General features: G+C 42.4%; 1 protein-coding gene across 1 annotated transcript in view; it reads left to right on the forward strand.

Moving 5' to 3' along the window:
- Nucleotides 1–23,820, forward strand: part of LOC115087992 (dedicator of cytokinesis protein 2-like) — a 1,829,205-nt gene that overhangs the window by 1,373,260 nt on the left and 432,125 nt on the right. Inside the window, exon 29 of the mRNA XM_029595813.1 lies at nucleotides 14,777–14,871. Within this exon, the coding sequence (XP_029451673.1) occupies nucleotides 14,777–14,871 (95 nt within the window). The remainder of the gene's footprint in view (nucleotides 1–14,776; nucleotides 14,872–23,820) is intronic.

Here is a 23,820-nt window from a genome sequence, read left to right on the forward strand (position 1 = left end):
AATTTGGTAGATCTATTCGGGTGCTTTGCTTAATCTAGGCTTCTCACACTGCCTTACCTGAATAGGTGAGGTTCCCGATTCAGATGACATAGGCCAAGCCGACAGAGGAAATTACTGAAGAGGTTCGGTTTTCATCTGTGACCTTCTGTTCAGCTGCTCGCCATTGATAAGGTGGTAGAAATGCTATTTTAGTGGTTGCTGATACCCTGCAGCAATGTCCCTACTATGTGCTCTGCCCCATATGGTTCATACATTTACATTTATTGGAATTTATGAATCGCTTAACACTAAAAAAACAGGACTAAGCGACCTTGCTGTGTCCATGTATATTTGGATGCCAGTCTCAAAGACGACTTTTGTCCATATTCAGTCTTAGGGGCATTTTTCATATGGTACCTGGAAGAGGGAGAAGCAAGCCATGGAAATCTGAGAGAAGCTGTGCAGGAACATGGAAGCCATGTCAACATACCTCTGATCTGCCAAACTCTCTGCTGAGGATGGTAAAATCTTGTCTCATGTGGCTTTTGCAACCTCACACTCAAGAATCTGGTGGTGCTACCGCATAGTCTATGGATCCATTGCATTCTCTACTTGAGTTCCGTTATTGCTTATCTCATCGGCAATTTATCTTCATCTCTGAGCTGGTCCTGTTGATGTGGGCACTATTCTGCAGGTAGTTCGGTGTGAGTTTTGCTTCCTTTTTTGTGCCGTGTACTGTTCATTTATGTTTGGGAAATGTGATGGGAACCATCCCCCTTTTGGATTGGTGATTTCAGGGATACCATATCCCCCTTCCATTATTATTACTCCATATAGCACATCCTACATAATAATCTGAGTGGGTTTTGGAAAGGGGTTTGGACAGGCACTTGGCTACATATGGCATGTATCACGATTTTCTGCATCGCATAGGTTATTGCCATCCTGCAATATCCTACTTTGGCTCTGGAGGGTTATCTTGGCGGCATTTTGCAGTATGTTTACAGCATTAATTGTGGCTTGTCAAGCTGAATGTAAGCAGATGCATCTGCGGGTGCTAACCTGGATATCTTCTTTGGATTGCAGAAGAGCTGTGCTATCAGTAGTAATAAGCATTATCTTGTGGAATGATCATGGCATACCAAGTCATGATCAAGAACCTCAATGGGAGGCACAGCGGGAGGCATCAGCAGCAATTCACTGGGCTCTACCTTGCTTTGGGCATTGGGGCTAAAAAAGTCCTTATTGCTTGTAGGCAGCATTGAAATTATTGGAATTTGGCCACAGCTGGGTTGGTGGGGAGCTCACGGGAAGTGAGGTGTCACTATTATGGGTTTGTGGTGGGAATGACCATGTTCTAAGGGTGCATAGTAGGTGCTAAGTAGAGAATACGCAGTGGATATTCCTGCCAGTACGTTGCATGGGAAGAGAGAGTGTAGACGAGTTGACTGTCAAGTCTTCGGCTTTGATGGCCGGGATTTAGCCTGCTTATCACCATTCTCTTGCAATGGAGCAGGACATTGTCACACCACCGAGAGCTTTGACCCGGTATGCATAGAATGATGATAATGAGCATCTGAGGGGTGAGGCTTTGACAGCATGGTGTCCCCAAAGGCAAAATATTGAATGAGCATGATACAAGCTACAAGTGAGGTGTGGGCATGGTCTCCTTGTAGGTGTAGGAGAATATGTTTAATGTTTGAATTGGCTATGTAATGTTTCACCTATGCTGCGGCCATATCCATCCAATAAAGATTTTTGTCTTCGAACAATGAGGTGCCCTAGAGCTTTATTTAGCATTTAAATAATGGAATAACTGGGAGGGGGAGGGAAGGGAGGAATGTGATGGGAGGGGGAGTAGTGGGTGATTCTATAGAGGGAGGAGGTAAGTATGCACCTGACACAGATGAGACACCCACACACTTTCTCAGAAATAAAGTGGGTGTCAGACAGTGTGTGGGGTGTTTGTTATCTGAGAGTCTGTGAGTGTTTGTGTTTGACACTGGCTGGCAGTGTGGTTGTCTCATTCCTTGGCAACTGGTACAAGAGTTGATTAGTTGGCAAAAGACTTTGGTACTAGATTAGGAATTCAGATTAGAATATATGTATATATGAGAGATGCAACCAAATCTGGGGGGGTGCAACTGATTGAATGGATGGAAGGGTGCCTGCAGCTGTGTTTGCTCATGTCTGGTCTTGGGTGTGTTCTAGTTATTTAAAAAAATGGGTAATTTAGGTTGGAGATTTTTTGCTTCAGTTCTGTCAGGCTCCAGGTCACATAATGTACCTCTGACAGGTCAGTTTGGCGTGCTTTTGGGAACTGTTGAAACACACACTGCAGGGAAAGAACAAGGAAGTCAGACAGATTCCCCATGGGCTGGTTTTGAAAACAATCCACCAGGCTGATATATTCCTGCAATCTGCCCTGAATAAGCCAAAAACACCTGCAGTCTCAACACCACCTCATTTTTATACTCTCTGAAACACTTATTTGAAACAGCAATATAGGAAATAACGGGGAAAAAAATCCAAAAGCCAGAAACATATATAAACAGGCTGTTGACAGCCATTCCCCCCCCCAAAACAAATAGCAATGGCTTAGTAAGCTACAACATATGTGTAACTGCTGATATGTAAGGTCAGCATGTGTCAAAATGTAAAAATAAACACTTTCCTATCCCTGTAATCTGTGTTCTTCTTCATTGAATGACAGTTGTCTTGCCCAATTTAGGTACCTCTGGTAAAGGACACCTTTTCCTTGCATAAAACATGTACTAGTCAGTCCCTGCAATGCTTTCATAACCTTACACCTCATAACATCCTTCAGCATATCAACACAGGAGAGCAAGGGTGCAGTCAGAGGCAAATGGGATCTCATCTGCCCCTCTAGAAGACTCCAGCTCAATACCACTTATCCTTCACTGAGCTGTTTACGGCACCCCCAGCAGTCATGTTCTCATACAAAGGAGCAATGTGTTTATGGATACCACCCCTGCCAGGACCCCGGGAACTTGAACACCACATTATTACCCACACCTTGAAAATGATCTGCTCTCTGCAGGCATACATGTCAGCATCATAAGACGTGTAATTATCCGTGTCATGAACCAAAAAAAACAGACACATCTGTAACCAAAAGAATGGCTATTGCTAGGCACGCTTCTTATTCCATTTTAAGAGCTGCTGTTTATTTGCGTAAAGATGTACAAGGTGCCTTCCGCTATGTTAAGGGAAAACAAACAGATATTTTTGAAAAAAATATTCCAGTGCTTCTCCTTAGTAGCTGTGCAGTGTAGTTTGAACATGCAGTCATCATATGGTGCAGCTCATTGCCTGAAAGACAGCCATGATGTCAACAACCGAAAATGTTATTCCGACAATTGATATATGCCTGACCTTTTTATGTTTAGCATTCTAGCTCTCAAAACAAGCCTGAAAAAACCCACAAGAGAAAATCAGCATTCACACTGGATGAATATTCACATACAAGTGCAGGAAAAATAAAAGAGAACAAGAGGGTTTATTTGGTGGGAGAGGGTGGATAGAGAGATAAGTATATAAATAAAACGAAAGTGCCTAACAGAGTTTTGCTGAGCGTACTTATTAACGGGCCGATACAGTAAAGCGCGGCCGCGGTTACCCTGTTTTTGACCCGCTATGGATGCACATTTTGGACGCGTAAGGCGAACCCGCGATTCAGTATCCGGTTTTATGCGTCCTTACCGCTTGCTGAAATGGACGCGTATCCGTCTCCGCCCGCCGCATGTATATGATATGTTAATGATCGATTTAGCTATTCCCTCCAATACAGTAACGTGCGCCCAGATTATCACCTTTTTAACCAGCTTATTTGCCGCGTCTTTAACCTGCATATTTACCGCCTACCCTGACCCTGGCGTTAGTGTGGTGTTCAGTCAGCTTCGTACCGGACAGCGCCATGGACAACATGTATATTATTGCTCTGGTGCCGTTTTTCATTTGGTTGAGAAGCAGAATGAGAAATGCTCGAATGAGAAACGCTCGAAATGCTCAGAAGATTGGAGAGGCGAACAGGGGAGCCCAGCAGCAAGGAGAACCCATCCGACCAGAGAACCCAGCAGCAAGAACAGAGAACCCAGCAGCAAGACCGGAGGAGGTATGTGATATGTTTCGGTTCAACTGTGCACTGTACCATCCATCCATCTCTGGGCATCTCTGAGGCTCTGGACATGGACGCCTTTACGGACACTGGAGAGATGGGCGTCCGCTAGGCGTCCTGAGGCTCCGGGTCCAGCGGAGACATGGACGCCTCTACGGACGCCTATATGGAGTCTCTACGGACCAGACAGGCAGAAGCACAGACCCCCATACAGGCAGCGAGGCATTTCAGTCATGGACGTCCGGAAAGAGACAGGAACGTTCATGAACGGAAGCCGCGACCTCGGACGTCCAAAGTCGTGGCGTCCGTTCATGGACCTTCCCACCTGTATCCGGGCGTCCATGATCAGAGGCCGTGCTGCCTTGAGCGCCCGGCTGGATGTCCAAGGTCGTGGCTTGGACGTCCGGCCGGGCGCTCAAGGCAGCGGGGTCTGTAGAAAAGAACCATCCACTTATGTGGTGGAATGACATTTCAAATGACATTTGAAATGACAGGTACCAGCGCACCCTGGATACTGTAAAGGCGCTGCATACCGCTCTATACAGTAAAATGGATTGCGAATGCCTACTGCTTCATTGACGCGCTTTGGATGCCGCTTGGATTTGCATCTAATTTGAATACTGAATCGAGCGGCTTGTGAACCAAGATGTGCGCGCAGCAAATGAGGGTGCGCCCGGCACTGCCGCACTGTTTCTTACACGTCCTTAACTGTATCGGTCCGTAAGTGTTTGGGGAGAGAAAGCAAATTACATATTCTACTTAAGCACCCAATTCATATTACTGTGGAAGTTCTGAAATGTGTCCTTCACTGATAATTACATGTTAAAAGTTGTCTTGGGTGAATATGATTAATAAATATTTTTTTGAGCCGGGCAGTTTCCACCTGCTTCTTTGGGCTTCCAGCTCAGTCACAAACAGCCTCTGTTGATCTATGGCACCGTGAGGCTCTGCTCACAGCTGCCAGGAGTTTTCTCCTATTTTTCTCCTCCTATTTTTTTTAAATCTTCTTCTCAACTCAACCCAGCCAATCAACAATGGTCCTGGACCACAGCACACAGACTTTGGCTCCCTCCAGTGCCCGGCCAACTGCCAACCCGATTCACTCAGAGGGTCAAGTTCTGAGTCCTGGGCCCGGATTAGGCAGGCCTTGGGGCCAGGTTTACATGAAGATCGAGGCTCGTCAGTAGCAGTCCAAGCTGGAGCCTTTGCCTGTACCCGGATGCTGAGTGAGCCAAGCCCAGGTCTGGGAGTTTCAAGTGCTGTTGACTGGATCTTCAAGGGCAGCTAGACAGGAGCGTAAGGCAATACTCTAAGATCAGACATGCAGGGGAAAATCTGCAAACAGGGATGCAAAGTCTTTTAATACAGGAACAAGAGGTGATGAGGGCTGGGTGCCTTCTAGCTGCTGGGAGTACTTTCTTGTTCCCAGCAACCCCTTTTGACTGGCTGCCCAGCCAATTTGGATAATCAGGGACATGGAATTGGGACAGGGCTGGTGCTAGCTTTTTTGCTGCCCTGTGCAAACAATTACTGTGCTGTGTGTCCCCCTCCCCATTCATTCATTTTCTGGCCCGGACTAACCAAAATAACACCCAGCTACCTTCAGTGATACAAACTTTAAAAACTGACACACACACACACACACACCCGAACTCATGGCTGATACAAGGGTATTAGGTGCCCCAGGAGAACCTCATAGCCTTGCACAATACTCTCCACCCCATTCCACACACACAGTTAAAGAGTTATGCCTTTATATTTTACATGAAAAGTATCAAAGTATATTATTCTGAGGAAAAGATATCACTTACATTATATTTACATGCCCTGCTGTGATGCCAACCAGAAATCCCTGCAAAAAAGACACTTGGAGCCCATATGATTTTAGGCCTATTGTGATGTGTGTTGGGTGTGGATTTGCCCTCTGAAAGCCCGAATGCACTTTCTATTAGGAGAATGCCTCACCTCAGTCACACATGCAGAACATAAATAGACCCTCACCAAATACAGAATAGAGCAAACATAAAGCAGAAATACAAACACAGATAAAAACTGAACTAGAAACCGCAAGAAGCCAGACTCTCTATGCAGTGCAACAATGAAAAAACAGAACCATCACCATTCCTCAAACATCAAACAATAAAATCAAGAAATAAAAGAAATACATAATCATAATACTAAAAACATACAAATAATATTATTTAAAACTGATGAATAAAAGATCAATTACAAACTCATAAACACATTTGTTTAAATGTCCCAAACACCAATAAAATATTTCAAAACAGCAGACACAGCAAATAACACCAGAAAAATAAAATTGAAAAGGATTTTAAAAATTCATGCTCTCCATACCTGGGAACTTGTGATTTCCAGATGCCCTGAAATTGTCATGGATTATCAGGCAGAGAGAAACTGGGGTAGTTGTACACACACATGCACCCTCTCATACACACACACACACACATGCTTTCTCTCACTTTCCCACACACAAGCACACATGCTCTCTCACTTTCCCACACACTAGCTCACATGCTCCCTCACTTTCCCACACACTAGCACACATGCTCTCTCTCTCACTCACTTCCTTTGACTTAGGAGGCAGCATCAGCAGCAATAGAGTCTCCTTCTTCAGCCCCTGTGTCCAAGGGAATGACTTCTGGCCACAGGGCATTGGATTACTTCCTGCAGGGCATGCTCCTCTTCCTCCTCAGCAACGCGGCCCCGCTAAAATCGACGGTGTAGTTAGTGCTGCCTTAGTAAGTGGAAAAGCAATGCAGCCCTGCTGGCAATGCTGCTGATTCTGGCGGGTCTGCGCTGCTTCTCGGCTTACTAAGGCAGCACTGACCATGCCATCGATTTCAGCAGGGCTGCGTTGCTTTTTCTTGGCAGCTCAGATATCTTTCTTCTGCCGCCTGTGGTTCCACGGGCCTCTTCTTCTGCTGTGGTGCGATTGGGTCCACCGGCAGCAGCATGGATGCTCTTCTCCCGCTGCTGGAGGATTCAGGTCCACCAGCGGCAGCACGGACTTCTCCCTGCTCCCAAAGCTGCCCCACCGGGTGGACTGCCCTGTGCAATTGCATGGTTTGCACACCCGGTGGTGCCGGGCCTGAGGCAGAAACTGCCATCGAAGGCTTTCTTCCTGGATATTGAATCTTCCATGTGCTGCTGGGATGGCTCAATGGTTAGGGTATTGGTCCAACACCTGGAGCTGCTGCTGCAATTCAAGTAATGCCAGCGGATGATCCTGACACTAATGTGGACTCTAAGTCTGGTCTCTAAAGTGTTGCTGTTGAGCAATGCCTGAGACTCTTTCCACTCAAGGGCAGTGAATGCTACCTCTGCAGCATCCTTGGCTCTAGCTTGCCCGAGGAGCAGAAGGTTGACCTGGAAATCAATCCCAGTTCTCCTCTATGGCAGTGCATAGCACTTCTGCTAAGCCACCAGGCCATCCCTGATTAATAAGTTTTTAAAAGGCTGCTGTTCCCCAAATTTGAGGTACATTCACTTGTTGAGTAGATTCTCCCCCTCCCCTATAATCCTAGGCCCTCACAGAGGTCTGAATGCAATGACATGATGATTAACATAGAACACGATGTAGGTAAAGACCATATAGCCCATCCAGTCTTCCTGTCCAAATCTCCTGCTTAGCTTTATAGACCCTTCCTATCCCTTATAGATTCTTTGTGCTTGTCCTATGTTTTTTTTTTAATTCTGATAGAGTCCTTGTTTCTACCGCCTCCACAAGGAGTCTGTTCCATCTGTCACCACTGTCTTTGTAAAGAAATATTTCCTTATATAATTATTTTGATTTATATTCCACCTTTTAGCACTTCAAAGTGGATTACATTCAGGTATTTCTCTAGCCCCACCGGGCTTGCAATCTAAGAGCCTCATTTACAAAGTGTTTTTCCCATAGACACAGTATGGGAGAAAAGCCTTAGTAAATCTTGTGCTAAATTTGTACCTGAGGCAATGGAGGGTGCCATAAGGAGCAGCAGTGGGATTTGACTGCTGGTTTCCATGATTCGCAGCCTGCTGCTCTAACCGCTAGGCTTCTTTACCCTACTTAGAGTATTCCTATCACTCTCATCCCATAACTGCTCCCTTTAAATCTGTTGAAAACTGAGATTATCTACCTCAATAAAATACAGCAAATACTACTTCATGTCCCTGTTTCCTTCCAAGGCGATACAATTCAATTTGTGAATGAGGCACAAAACTTAGGAGTCATTTTTGACTTGCAGCTTTCTTTTAAATCCCCTGTAAAAAGAGTGGTACAGGACTCCCTCTGGAAATTGAGAATCATACACAAACGTAAGACATACTTGCTGTCTAATGACTTTAGAACAGTCCTTCAGTTATTACTGATTTCAAAACTTGACTATTGTGATTCCATCTATTGGGGGCTACCTAAATATACACTAAAAGCTCTCCAAGTTGTTCAAAATTGGGTCACTAGAAAACTGTCGGGCACTTCGAGATATGACCACATTTCACCAGTTTTAATGTCATAATACTGGCTCCCTGTTGAACAAAGAATTCATTTGAAGATCCTTACAATGATTTGCAAAGCCATGAGTGGGAAAGCACCTGCATCTATCAACTCAATGCTTAAGTTATATTAACCCACCAGAGCATTAAGGTCTGCAGGTCAATCTTTTTTTGGACGCACCATGCTTTCAGGTAAAATCTTATAGAATGCAAGGAAAAAGTATTCTCAGTTATGGGCCCGACATGGTAGAATCAAATGCCCATTGACATCCGTAAAGAAGGCAGCATTAAGACTTTGAAAAAATCTAAAAGCGCTCTTATTTTGAGAGGCCTTTAACATGTAATTCTTTTTTTACTGATGTCTACAAGAAAAATGACTTTCTGCTGCATGTCTGACAGTGAATGATTTTAATACTGTTAATTTTGTTAATTCTTACTAATTGTGCTTTTTTTAAGTACTGCTTGTGCTATTGTACTTATTCCCATTATGTATATTTTTTAATTGTAAGCCACTTTTACCCAATGATAAAGTGGCACTGGCATATAAATCTTAGAAATAACATAAATAAAAATAAATGACCCCTCATTCCAGAGCCACCTTTCTGTTGAAAGAAACCTGCCTCCTGTACATTTATTTCTCAGAGATATTTAAATCCCTCTGTGATATCTCCTTTTTCCTTCCTTTCCTCTAGGGCATACAAGTTTAGATGTTTAAATCTGTCCCCATATGCTTTATGACGAGACAGTTGACCAGATTATTCGCTGCCCTTACCTGCTGTGCTTTACATTCTTTTGAAGGTTCGGTCTTTAGAACTGTACACAATGCTACAAATGAGGTCTCATCAGAGGCTTATGCAGAGGCATCATCACCTCTTTCTTTCCTGCTGGCTATTCCTCTTCTTTTGCACCCAAGCTTTCGTCTGTCTTTCGCGGTCGCCTTGTCTACTTATTTGGCCACCTTAAGATGATCAGATATAATCATCCCCAGATCCTACTCTTGTGCACAGAAGAACTTCACCACCACACTATACTGCTTCCTTGGTTTTTTGTAACCCAAATTCATAACCCTGCGTTTCTTAGAATTCAGTCCTAGCTGCCAAATTCTAGACTGCTTTGCAAGCTTCCCTAGATCCCTCCTCATGTTTTCCATAGGTGCCAGTGGGTTTACCCTGTTTCAGAATCTGGTATCATCAACAAAACAGGCAAACCTTTCCCAGTAGCTCTTCTACAATACTGCTGACAAAAATGTTGAAGAGGATCAGATCGAAGACTAATTACACTGGCACACCTGGTAACCTCACTTTCCTTGTAGTGAACTCCTTTTACCAGTACACTTTATTGCTTCTCACTCAACCAGTTTCTAATCCAATTCATTTTAGGGTCCATATCTAGGCTGGTTAGTTTGTTTATAAGCCGCCTATGAGGAATAGTGTCAAAAACCTTGCTGAAATCTAATCACATTACATCTAGCACTTTTGCCTGATCTAATTCTCTGGTCACTTAGTCAAATAAATTGATTAGATTCATCTGACAAGAATGTCCTCTGGTAAAACCATGCTGCTTCGAATCTTGTAATCTAATGAATTCCAGAAACTGGCCCCACCCTCGGTTTTATCAGCGATTCCATTTATTCATTTATTCACAACCGAGATAAAATTAACCAGCCTGATGTTCCCAGTCTCCTCCTTACTTTCACGTTTGTGAAGAGGAACCACATCTGCCTACCTCTGGAACCATTCCAGGCTGTAAAGAAGCATTAAAAATGTCAGACAGCAATGCTGCCAGAACTTCACCACGTTCTCTTAATACCCTTGGATATATCCCATCTGACCCCATTGCTTTAACTATTTTTATTTTGCTAGCTCCTTGAAAATACAGTTTTCAGAAAATTGATTGATTGAGGTCCACTTATCTTCCATTTCTGTTGTTAAACAATTCTGCTTTCTTCGTATCAGCCTCTACCTATTTTCCCCTTCATCTTTGAGTCTTTCAGTCCCATTTTTTGCACTTCTTTCAGTCATTGACCTATCTAAAACCTTGTTCTATTGCCCTCTCCCATCACATTGGCCATTTTGTCTTTCATTTCTTCTTCGCTTTCCTGACTTAATTCCCCGTCTTTTCTTAGCTTCTTTAGATATTTTTGCCTGTCTTCCTCTTTCTGCAATCGCTTATAGGGACACGCTTTCATTTGAAAGACTATTGTCTAGATCATTTCATTTTGATTTTTTAAACAAAACAACAAAACTCATGTCTTTTTCATTTTTAGTGCATGATAAAAACAATTTTTAAATCTTGAAGTGTCAGATTATAAAAAAAACAAAACTAAAGAAACATAAAGTTCACGCATTGTTATCTGTTCCATGTAACGCTCTCATGCGATGTTATTGTTTCATTGTAAACCGGTGTGATTTGTATGCTATACAGGAATGTCAGTATATAAAAGTTAAAAAGTAAATAAATAAATAAATAAAAGCAAAACATGAAATGACAAGTTTTGCCATGCACATCCCTAATCTCTTGGAGTTTATGAACACTGACCATATTTTGCTTAGCATTTCAGCCACTTCTTTAGAAAACCAGTGTCTTGTTTTTCCTATCACCTTTATTTACGTTCCAAACAAAAAGGTTTATTGCCTATACAATACTTTGTTCAGGTTTTGCCCACTGCTGTTTTACTTCTCCTTAGCTGATCCCTTCCAGGGATAGGCATCTTAGTTTCGTGAAATCAAGGAATCACGCCTTTCAATGACCAACTACTGTCTGTGTTCTAATACTGATCCACACCATGCAGTAGTCACTGGAACCCAGGCGATTCCCCACTATGATATCAGACCCATTCTCCTAAGTACCAGACCTACCAATGCCCCCTTATGTATCGGTTCCATTACCAACTGCCGGAATAGTTCTTCCTGTGCACAATCCAATATCTCCCTGCTTCTAGATGGCACTACAGCCGGGATGACCTAGTCAACATCTGGCAGACTAAAATCACCAAGCAATAGCATCTCCCATTTCATAGCAAGTTTGTGATTATGATACAGAATTTCCCAGACATTGTAGGAACAGAGAGAAGATGGTACTGCCCAAGGATTCTGCTCAATTCCACCAAATGACACTTTTTAAATTAAATTACCAATGAAGAAGACATTCGTGTCAGGAGAGAAAAGAGGGTAATGTGTGCCTTCCCCATTTAATGAAGCAGTAAATTAACTTTTCCTTCCCAAACGGGATTTATGACTTTAGTAAAATTCCACTTTAATTATTTGCTGTAAATACATTTTCCCTGTGGAGAGTTCACCAGCCTAACTATTTTCACAGTGATAGCCAGTAGCTTTGCAGCATTTTTAAACAAAGTCCCCTTGGACTATAAATAAACACTGAGAGATCAAGATGATATGATTATTGGATATGATTATTGGATATGATTATTGGATATGATGATATGATTATTGGATGATCTTGGATTGTGCACAGGAAGAACTTTATAATAGAATTACTGTTCGATATGTTCCATGTAAACCGCCATCCCGGCGATAGTTATCTCTGTTATCTGTGAACCGGAGTGATATGTATATTATACAGGAACTTCCGGTATATAAAAACCAAAAATAAATAAATAAATATGATTACAGCACAGTTTTCTATAGCATTTTTCATGTATTAAGATTTCAGAATGGTTTCCAGTAAAATTAACAGAGGCCATGATGAAAAGGGAGGGTGGGTGGCTGCTCTAAAGTTTCAGTTTATTGAAGTAAAGGGCTGTGCGACAGCAATTATGACATCTGGCTAAGGAGGAACGAGGAGAAAGGAGCTCATGGCATCAAGGAAGTAGACGTGGAATGAGGGTAGTAAGGATGCAGCAGCCATCCCAGAGAGGATTTTTTAAGACAAATCCTGGAGAGTAGTTTTGCAGTCTGTGTGGAAAGTGACGGAGAGCCAAGAAAGTCCTTTGAAGGATGGGAGAACTGTAAGCATGTCTGTTTCTTTTTCACATAAGGTTCTGCATAGTGATATTGTTGCGACACTGTTGATGATTCTTTCTGTGTGCAAGTGGCTGTATGGAGTCACTGCAGCTATGACAGGCAAATAGTTCTGCCATGCTATTGCCTGACCTTGTTTCTGAGTCTACCCCTTGGGGGTAGACTCAGGAACAATTGTCAAGAAACATGTCTTCACGGAAAGGGTGACTGATGCATGCAATGTCCTCCCGGAAGAAATGGTGAAGACAAGAATGGTAATGGAATTCAAAAGGGCATGGGATAAACACAGAGGATCCCTAATGGCTTGAAGACAGAAATGAAGAAAAGGCATTAACCTGTTGCTAACTTTTAGATGTAACATTTCTGAATGGGGGTAAGTGGCAGTTACTACCCTTAACAGAAGGCACGGTGGTAGGCTGCGCGCAGGCAATTTGCTAGGCAAACTGGATGGACCATTTGGGTCTTTATCTGCCATCATTTAGTATGCTGTTACGTTACTGCGAGTCCCAAATGTTCACTTTTCCCCAGTAGACAAAATTTCCGGGGATCAAAATTAGACAGTAGTCTAGGCAACGGGAGGACAGAGAAGGAAAGGTAAGTCGGCTACTCTGTTCTGCTGCAAGCAGCCCTTCCCCCCAGCCACAGAGGAAGGGAAGGAGTCAACGACCAATAAAGGAGGACCTATGATCTTTAATATTTAATGCCCATGGCGACCATGACAGATGTGCTGGGTTTTAATGTTAATTAAATTAACGTGAGGCAGAAGTAAATGAGGCGTCATTAAAATGATGAAGGGGGCTCCCTTTTCATACTTGTTCCCTCGGACAGGAAATTAGCACTTAACGGATTTCCAGATGACAGCGAGAGGAAGATTTATGACATGTTCACCTTTGCATTTAAAGAAGAAAAATAAAACAAAGCTTTTTATTCTCTGTTTTCCTATCTGCAGGGTTTTAGTCAAATTCTGACCGAAGAGAAGATGATAGCATCTTTGGGCTCCATGTCAAAGTCCATTTTCTTGCTAATAAACGTGTACATTTCCTGATATCTGGTGGTTTAGTAATTACTAAGATGAATGAAGCTGCTTGTTTGGAGGTCATTAGCTTTCAGTTACCTGCCACAGGCTGCAAGTTAATTCCTCTATTAAAAAATAAAAGTGTGAAAATACCTTTGTTTCAAATTCATTGATTTTTGTTCTGTTGTTGCATCCTAAACACAAATGCCTGCCCTGTTGTGCCCCTGTTTGCAGGACCTCGACCCTGCTCTTCCTGTTCTGACCTTTAAATATTCATCCATTTTACTTTGTGGCACAGTTCTTCATTTCTTCCTGCAGCAATCACCTTTATTTACTTATTCCCACAAAAATAAGTCTATGGTCAATTTTCCAGGATGTGGTTTTACTTTGTCTGGGTAGCGCTGACATTCAGTGCTGCTGGACAGTTAGTCATGTAAGTCTGGTCAGAAGACTACCTCTCTTTAAGTTATCTGGATAACTTTATCTGGGTATATATTCAGCAGAACCTTAAAATTCAAGGAAAAAAACATAAAAACCTAGTTATTCTCCTTAGCTTTTAATGTCTGATTGATATTTAACGTTAGGGTGATTTTATTCCAGTATTTCATTATTTTAATTTGTGCTTTATTATTGCTTTCTGGTATGATGTATTTTGTTATTTAAGTATTAGATATTTGTATTATGAGTTAGTTTTTATTGAATATCTATGTGTTTATTATCTAAACCACATTGATTTTATAAAGTACACAGTGTATTAAGGATAATAAACATAACTATCTGGATATGTTCTTCTGAATCTCCAGTTAACGTAATCCAGGTAACTTTACCTGGATAACTATTTTGCTCCCCGGCTTACTCAGGATGGACCTCTCTGCTTTTTGTGCTCTGAGCATGCAGTACTGATAGTACAAGAAGCTAAAGATTTGTGTGCGTCCTCGCCAAGCCCCTGACAGTGGCAGTGCAGCTTCCCCACACTCTCCTTTACCCATGTTCTAGACAAGGGATCAGCTCTACTGGATTCTAGGATGAATCAGTACTTGACCTCTTTACCAGCTCTGCTTATGCAGATACGCATTCTTGCCAGCTGTAATTGCAGTTTTAGTGACATATAGTTCTGATCACTGAAAACAGACTCAACTGAGGCAATTTTTTTTCCTTCTTTCCCTGCAGGACTTTCTCATGGAAACCTTTATCATGTTTAAGGACCTGATTGGGAAGACTGTTTACCCCTCCGACTGGATGGTGATGAACATGGTGCATAACAGGTGAACCCAATTCTTTTAAATTGTTCTAGAGACACAGGGTGCTAGGAATATACTCTGATTGTACCTATTTAATTAGTTAGATTTTTTAATTACACCATCCTTAGAGCTCAGAGCAAAGTTCAACATGATTAAAAACAAAATTCCTGGCATGTACAAAAATAATATAAAACGTAACAATAACAATACACATGCATAGCATATGCAAAATAACACACAATTAAGCACATATAAAATAGCACACTCAAAATATATATTCATAAAATCTATTTAAAAATGTTAAATGTTAAAATACCCATAATGAACAGTAAGTCACAACTGATCAAAGGACATCCAGTCACATCAGTTAGGTAGCAAGTAGCTTAAATTTCAGTTTCACAAACTGCAAAGTAAATGTTTGTTTAATGAAACAACCTCAAGGATGTGCAAACCCTATAAAGTAAATGCTTTCTTTAAAAAAAAAAAAAAGTCTTTAACGATTTTATAAACCTCATATAATCTCCCTCTAACCATAATTCTTTAAGTAGGAGCTCCAGATGGTGAGGACTACAAACTGGGTTGCCTAACCCTAACCAGTTATAACCAGTGTATGTTCTTTTAAAGACAGAATAGCAAATCATAAATCTTTTCCTGAATGTGAATATTTTGCAGGTGCTTACATCTTTCAGTCTTTCCAGACAAATATCCATGGCCCTATCCATGCATTGCCTTTAGAGTAAGACAAATAGGGAGTAATAAAAAAAATGACCTGCATAAAACAGGGTTTTATAGGTGCAAATGCACTTTACCTGTGTAAGTGGGCTTTTGAAAATTGCTACAATATATGCTATTGCATTGTCCATAGGATATTCACTCCTTTTAAAATTACCCCCACTATGTTAAATTGTGAACGAAAAGATATTGAAAGTCAACGAAGGTTGGCTAAAATAAGGGGTAAGATGATCCCTAAGCGACAGCCTGAGATCATTCTTGCCATTCCATTCTGTAGTATTTGAGACCTTTAAAAGATTTAAGAGAAACAGCCGTGAATAAAAAATGACAATAGTCTATTGGTGAAATGATTAGGGATTGTACAACCATTTCAATCTTTTCATTAGTTAAAAAAGGGCTTCAGGTAAACTGTCACTTACCCACATAAATGACTTTTGAAAATTACCCTCCCCAAATTTAAACAACCTAACCATCAAAATAATAATAGACTTAAACAATAATACATTTTATAAGTAATCATATAATCAAATACAAAAACACAAAGGTGGACTATCATATGTCCCGGTGGAGGAATGGATCTGGATTCATTCCTGGGGAGAGAGGAGAATATGAAGAAGATCTGTGGTATCCATCTACGTCTTCAAGATGTTGAAGAAAGGATAGAGGTACCCTCCCAGTGCCAACAAGGGGCTTAAGGAGAATGACTGAACAACTTGGCTAAGGGATTAAAAATGGTACAATTAAATAGGGAAAAGGTTATCCTATCCATCAAATTCTGGATGGAAACTTTAAAACTACCCCATGGGTTGAGATGGAATCTTTAAAGCTCACAATCAGGGCATGGGTAGCTAAAACAAACACTAAAAAAAAATCTGAAGGCTACAACAATCCCCCTTATGACTCTTGTTGGGGTAAGGTGCCTATAAAAGCCTCAAATTTGGAACTATTTCTTGTCAGACAGAGAGCAAGCCTTACGTTATAGCAGGCTTTATCAGGAGTTATGCGTGTGGTTGGGCCATTTCCAAAATGCGCTTGGTGCGCATAGGGCCCAGCCACGTGCGTAGCACCCGAAATTTAAAGGTGCAGGTTTCTGAAAATTAGGCCGATAGCTTCTGTCTTGAGAGAGTCATCAACCCATCAAGATTGATCTCTAACACACTAGGCTCTATAATCTAACTTGTTTGCCAGACAATCTCAGTTTTTGAGGAATTCCGTGCCAGTCTGCTTAACTTCATCCAGTTAGAGACACCTACTAGATAATCATTGATGGCCTTAGCAGAGGTGGTAAGATCAGCATTTAAAGGGAAATAACTGTTAAGATCATCAGCATAACATTGAGGCTTGAAAAAATGATATAATATATACAGGATGTAAATAAATATTAGTGTAGGGGACAATAGATCCCCTACAGAGACCCCATACTCCAAATGACTGGAGGAAGACAGCACCCCCTTCCATGTTACCCAACTGTGTTCTGTCAGCTAGAAGAGGCAGAAATCACTTGTAAACCCTGGGCTGGTGTCCCCTCACAGGAGTCCAAAGCACACACCTCAAGTTATGGGCTTAGGTGTTAACTTTCCTCCTTATGGGAAGCCCCTATAAATACATAAGATTCCTTATGGGGAAGGGGACAGATTATTTTCTGGACCATGAGCATTGTTCAATAGTCAATCCAGTACTACAATTTCTGGTAAACAGCAACAATAATCATACTAAAAGCTGATATTGTTTCTAACTTAACATTTACTGATTAAATATGGAAAGTTGGTGAAAATATACAATTATAAGTTTGTTTTACAGCAATAGCTCTTCTAAAAACATTCTTCTAATAATTGCAATTTAATTTACTCTGTTACTGATGTCAATGGATGTTTCTTACTCCTGATCCATTCCAATTAATGGGTTAGTTTTGGAGCTTTCTCCCAGAATTTGGTGGCTAGGATAATATTTTCCCAATCAACGTCCGGATTTTAGAAGGCCTGAGCACGTAAATCCCGGGGTTTACACGCATGACCAGGGCTTGTGGGCGCCAGGCAAATTTTCAAAGGGGCCCGGCCATGCGCTTAAACCCAGTATGTGTTCAAGTGCCGGGCCTCTTCAAAGGGGCGGGCCTGGGGGCGTGTTCTGGGCAGGGCAGAGGCCATTAGCTACTGTCCTGGGAAAGCACGCACCGGCAGCCGGCCGGCGCTCATAAATTACTTCTGTTCCCAAGGAGCAGCAAGTAATAAAATAAAAACATTGAGCCAAGGTAGGTTAGTTTTAGGGGAAGGGGAAGGTAGGTTAGGCAGGGGTTAGGGAAGTTCTCTCTTGGGGGAAGGCCCGATTGCATCGCCGCATGCAGAGTTTTTGAAAGTACTTCCCCCCTTGTGCGCTCCGCACGTACAAGGGTGGGAGAATTATAAAATCTGTGCATGCATGTGCACGCACCGGCGCACGCATGTTATAAAATCGGTGCGTCCATGTGTGCATGTTATAAAATCTACCCCTAAGTGTACTCAAGTAAGTTCCCATTTTTCATAGCTTAGTCCAGTTCAGTCATTCTCCTTACTAGTACAGAGGGTACCTCCATAAGAACATAAGACTTGCCATGTTGGGTCAGACCAAAGGTCCCTCAAACTCATTATCCTTTTTCAAACAGTGGCCAATCCAGGTGACAAGTACCTGGCAGGATCCTTAATTATGGTAAATGGACTGTTAAACACAGCTACACTAATAGCTGTCATCATATCCTCTGGCCACCAATTCCAGAGTTCAATTATGTGTTGAGTAAGAAAATATTTTCTCTTATTAGTTTTAAATGTATTACCTAGTAACTTCATTATGTGTCCTGTGGTCTTTGTACTTTTTGAAAGAGTAAACAACTGATTAACATTTACTCATTCTATTTCACTCATTATTTTATAGATTTCTATCACATCTCCCTTCAGCTTTCTCTTCTCCAAGCTGAAGAGTCCTAACCTCTTTAGCTTTTCCTCATGGGGGAATTGTTCCATCCCTTTAATCATTTTGGTCACCCTTCTCTGTACCTTTGGTAATATTGATATATCTTTTTTGAGATGTGGTGACTAGAACTGCAGAGCAATACTCCTTTTTTCTACATCTTAATGATATAAATGTGGTTAACACCAGATGGGTGCCATGGATCTTCTTCACACTCTCCTCTTTCCCCAGGAATGAACCAGATCCATTCCTCCACCAGGTCTTACAACAGTCCTCCCTATTTCAATCTCTGGTTGAGATTGAAAAGGTTGAGATGGAAAAGGCACAGAGAAGGACAACCAAAATGATAAAGGGGATGGAACAGCTCCCCTATGAGGAAAGGTTGAAGAGGTTAGGCCTGTTCAGCTTGGAGAAGAGACGGCTGAGTGGGGATATGATAGAGGTCTTTAAGATCATGAGAGGTCTTGAACGAGTAGATGTGAATCGATTATTTACACTTTCGGATAATAGAAGGACTAGGGGGCATTCCATGAAGTTAGCAAGTAGCACATTTAAGACTAATCGGAGAAAATTCTTTTTCACTCAATGCACAATTAAGTTCTGGAATTTGTAGCCAGAGGATGTGGTTAGTGCAGATAGTGTATCTGGGTTCAAAAAATGTTTGGATAAGTTCTTGGAGAAGTCCATTAACTGCTATTAATCAAGTTTACTTACAGGCCGATACAGTACAGTGCGCTGTAGCGCACTGTTAACCCGCCATTGGACGCGCATTTTCGACACGCTAGCATTACCCCTTATTCAGTAAGGGGTTGAAAACGCGCGTCCACCCCCCCCCCCCCAAACCTAATAGCGCCCGCAATATGCAAATGCATGTTGATGGCCCTATTAGGTATTCCCGTGTGATTCAGTAAGTAAAATGTGCAGCCAAGCCGACATTTTACTTTAAGAAATTAGCGCCTACCCAAAGTTAGGCGCTAATTTCCGCCGGCGCCAGGGAAGTGCACAGAAAAGCAGTATTTACTGCTTTTTTGTGCACCCTCCGACCTAATATCATGGCGATATTAAGTCGGAGGTCCCGAAGGTTAAAAAAAGTAAAGAAAAAAGAAAAAAAATTTTGAAGTAGGCCCACGGCTCGCGGGTTGAAAACCGGACGCTCAATTTTGCCGGCGCCCAGTTTCTGAACCCGTGGCTCTCAGCGGGCTTGAGAACCGACGCTGGCAAAATTGGCCGTCGGCTGTCAAACCCGCTGACAGCCGCCGCTCCTGTCCCTAAAGAGGCGCTAGGGACGCGCTAGTGTCCCTAGCGCCTCTTTTTGCCTGTTTCTACCGCCGGACCTAATTTGCATATTGAATCGCACGCACAGGAGAGTGGCCTATGCGCGCGCTGGGAGAGCGGGCGTTCGCCCGCTCTCCTGCGGACTGTACTGTATCGGCCTGATAGGGAATAGCCACTGCTATTAATTGCATCAGTAGCATGGGATCTTCTTGATGTTTGGGTAATTGCCAGGTTCTTGTGGTCTGGTTTGGCCTCTGTTGGAAACAGGATGCTGGGTTTGATGGACCCTTGGTCTGACCCAGCATGGCAATTTCTTATGTTCTTATGTTCTTAACCACATTGATTTCCTCAGCCCTAAGATACTCAGGCAGGTAATAAAAGTAAATCTTAGGTAAAAGGGAAACCAAAACTAGAAAAAGAAAGGATAAAAAAACTTCCGTCTCTAGAAAACAGAAGGTTCCCAAAAAGATATGTTAAAGTTAGGCAAAGGTACACTTTCTACTTTTCCATACCTAGATTTTATCCTTATAAGCCCAAGGATCCTTTCCTAAGAAAACTAAACAAAATAGGAGTAAGCATGATGACATGCTGCTCCTACTAGGCATCACTAAAATGTTCACACCCAAAAATGGTGACATGGGTTTATATGCTGTGTAGGGACTCAACCATATAGTCTCCCACATGGGGGATTTACAACCCACAGTATTACTATTCCTGGTCCCTCTGAATAATGGAAGAATTCTCTTTAGCAGAGATCCTTTACGCCCTATTCACACTGAGTCACCTTCCCTCCAACACCAATATTCATGAGTCTTCAAAACATAACTGCAGAGCTCAGGGAAGACACAGTTACTTCTTCAAACTCTCTACCTCAATCAGTACAGGAGATGAGAAAATATCCAACTGCAATGTTTGAATACCATTTTGTTTTGTGGAGTCTCTTCTTTATCTAATGGTTAATTTAACTGTTGTATGGCAGTAGAAACACCTAAATTTTAAATAAATGTCTGCAAAGTATCTCATATCAATGAATTATTTGCAGATCACAATATATTTTAGTGGATCAAGGTAAGAACTGATGAGTATGGAGATGAGATCTACATGGGCTTGAAAGTTTGTGTGACGCATCTTTGAAGAATACTTATCTTGATACAATAAAAAGTATCAAAAAGAATTAACTGTTCACCAGGACCAAAATTGTTATATTTAGTCCATTGAGCAGTATTGTGTTATCAACATGATATCCTATGAAATGAGTTGTGGGTAAGGCACTAGGGATGTGCAAAGGGACCGCAAATGTTCCATTTGGTATTCGTATTCGTGGGGGAGCAGATACGTTGCATTTGGCAAGGGGGGCCCCCGATCCATTCATGCGTTCCATTCTTATTCGTTTCCCGACTAAAATTTAATTAACTACAACTCCCCACCCTCCTGACCCTCCCAAGACTTGCCAAAACTCCCTGGTGGTCCAGCGGGGGTCCGGGAGCCATCTACTGCACACACACCATCGGCTGCCGGTATTCAAAATGGCACCGATAGCCTTTGACCTTACTATGTCACAAGGGCTACCTGTGCCATTGGTCGGCCCCTGTCACATGGTAGGAGCAATGGACAGCTGGCGCCATCATGTGCTCCTACCATGTGACAGGGGCCGACCAATGGCACCGGTAGCCCCTGTGACATAGTAAGGGCAAAGGCTATCGGCACCATTTTGAATACTGGCAGCCGACGGCCCGAGTGCAGGAGATGGCTCCCAGACCCCCACTGGACCACCAGGGACTTTTGGCAAGTCTTGTGGGGGTCAGGAGGGTGGGGGTTTTGTTTAAATTCAATCCTTTAGACGGCCAAATAATTTGGTGAAGATTTATTGTATTCGTGGGAATCGCGATACGTTTCACTTCCCCACGAATACAACGAATATGGCCCTATACGTTGCAGATTGCCAATACGTTGCAAACAAATGCACACCCCTATAAGGCACATTCACTGCTCTTTGTTCTCATAGCCAGTTCCAAGCAGAGGGTCAGACCTAAAAATGAAAAAATGGTTCCTTTTAGGCCTTTTGGTTGAGACTGAGAAACCATACAACAACAATAAACAGGAAGGCATGTTTAATACCCTGTTACCCAACCTCATTGAGGACACATTTATTGTACGTCACAACTATTGCTAAAGCAGAAGGTTTAAACCTCCTGTGTATAAAAGGAGTATATTTCACAGTAACAACATATCATGGAATCTAATTGTAACTGTATAATACTGTATGTTACATATTCTTCATTGCTAGACCTCAGTAAGTGAAAACCATCCTCTTCCATTAGAAAAAAGCAAAATATTAATGGTAGATCAAGAGTCACATGCTCCATTGTAGATTAAATTTCATCATTCAGGGCTGGTCCTTCCATTGGGCGGGCAATCACCTAAAGCAGGGGGGTCCCCAAATCATGGCCTGCAGCCAGGACAGGCTCGCAGAGCTCTTTTGACCGGGCTGCCAGGCTTTTCCTTCACACTGCTGGGTTTGGCCTATGGAGGAAGTTTATTTATTTATTTTTTTTAATTAACCTGTGGCTGGCAGGGAGAAGAAGCACTGGGACCTCGCTATTGATTGACGCCACTGGCAGGGAGGCCAGGCCCCTCCAGCTTTGAGGGCAGCAGGGTGTGAGGGAAGGGAGGGAAAAGAAAGGAGTGAACGAGGGTGGTGAGAAAAGGGTTGGAAAGGAGGCATGGGGAGAGGATAGTAGGATGACAGTGGGTAGAGTGAGTGAAGGAAGGGAAGGGTAAAAAAGGGAGGAGGGGAATAATACTGAAGGGAGGAGAGTGGGTAGGTTGAGTGAAAGAAGGGTATGAGAAAGAGAAGAGCAAAGAAGGGAAGTGGGGAGGGAGGGAAGGGGAATAGGGTGAGAGGATAATGTGATGAGTGAAGTGAGAGGGAGTAAGATGAGAGGGGTAGGGTAAGTAAAGGAAGGGATGAGAAATTTAGAGAAAATTAGGGGAGAGAATGAGAGGGAAAGGAAGGAGTTAAGGTGAGAGGAGAGTTGAGGAGGGGGAAACAGTAGAATGAGAGAGAGGGACGGAAATGAGAGGGAAGGAAGGAGAGTGGTAAGAGGAGAGATGGATGCGTGAGAGGAAGGGAGTGAATGGAAGGGGAAGCCAGAGGGATTAAGAGTGAAAGTGAAGGGATGTGTCATTTGCAGAAGACACAAAATTATGCAGAGTAGTTAAATCACAAGCGGATTGTGATAAATTGCAGGAGGACCATGCGAGACTGGAAGATTGGGCATCCAAATGGCAGATGAAATTTAATGTGGGCAAATGCAAAGTGCTACACATGGGGAAAGTAACCCACATTGTAGTTATACAATGTTAGGTTCCATATTAGGAGTTGCCACCTTCAGACCTTGCTGACTGGCTGAAGTCAGAGAAATGAAGTCTCCAGTGTGGTCCAGTGTACAAAACTGACTTTTCAGTAACCCAAAGGTGTGCTCTTTAAAGGGTCCTGGTGGAGTGGAAATTAGAATGTCTTGGGATAGGAGGTAATGTTCTTGTTCTGTTGTAGATTGAGAATTGGTTAAAATATAGAAAACAAACAGTAGGGCTAAATGGTCAATTTTCTCAATAGATAGTGAAGTGTTATAGGTATCTATACTGAGACTGCTGCTTTTTCACATATTTATAAATGACCTAGAGAACAATAGATGAGGTGAACAAATTTACTGATGATACAAAATTATTCTAAGCTGTTAAATCACAAGAGGACTGTGAGAAATAGCAAGAGGACCTTGTGAGACTGGGAGACTGGGCATTCAAATGGCAGATGACACTTAATGTGGACAAGTGCAAAGTGATGCACATAGAGAAGAGTAGCCCAAATTATAGCTTCACAATGCAAGGTTCCACATTGGGAGTCACCACTCAGGAAAAAGATCTAGGCATCATCATGGAAAATATGTAGAAATCCTTAGCTCAGTGTACAGTGGAAGCAGCCAAGAAAGCAAATAGAATGTTAGGAATTATTAGGAAAGGAAT

This window comes from Rhinatrema bivittatum, chromosome 1 (assembly GCF_901001135.1).
Source record: "Rhinatrema bivittatum chromosome 1, aRhiBiv1.1, whole genome shotgun sequence".
NCBI classification, from domain to species: domain Eukaryota; kingdom Metazoa; phylum Chordata; class Amphibia; order Gymnophiona; family Rhinatrematidae; genus Rhinatrema; species Rhinatrema bivittatum.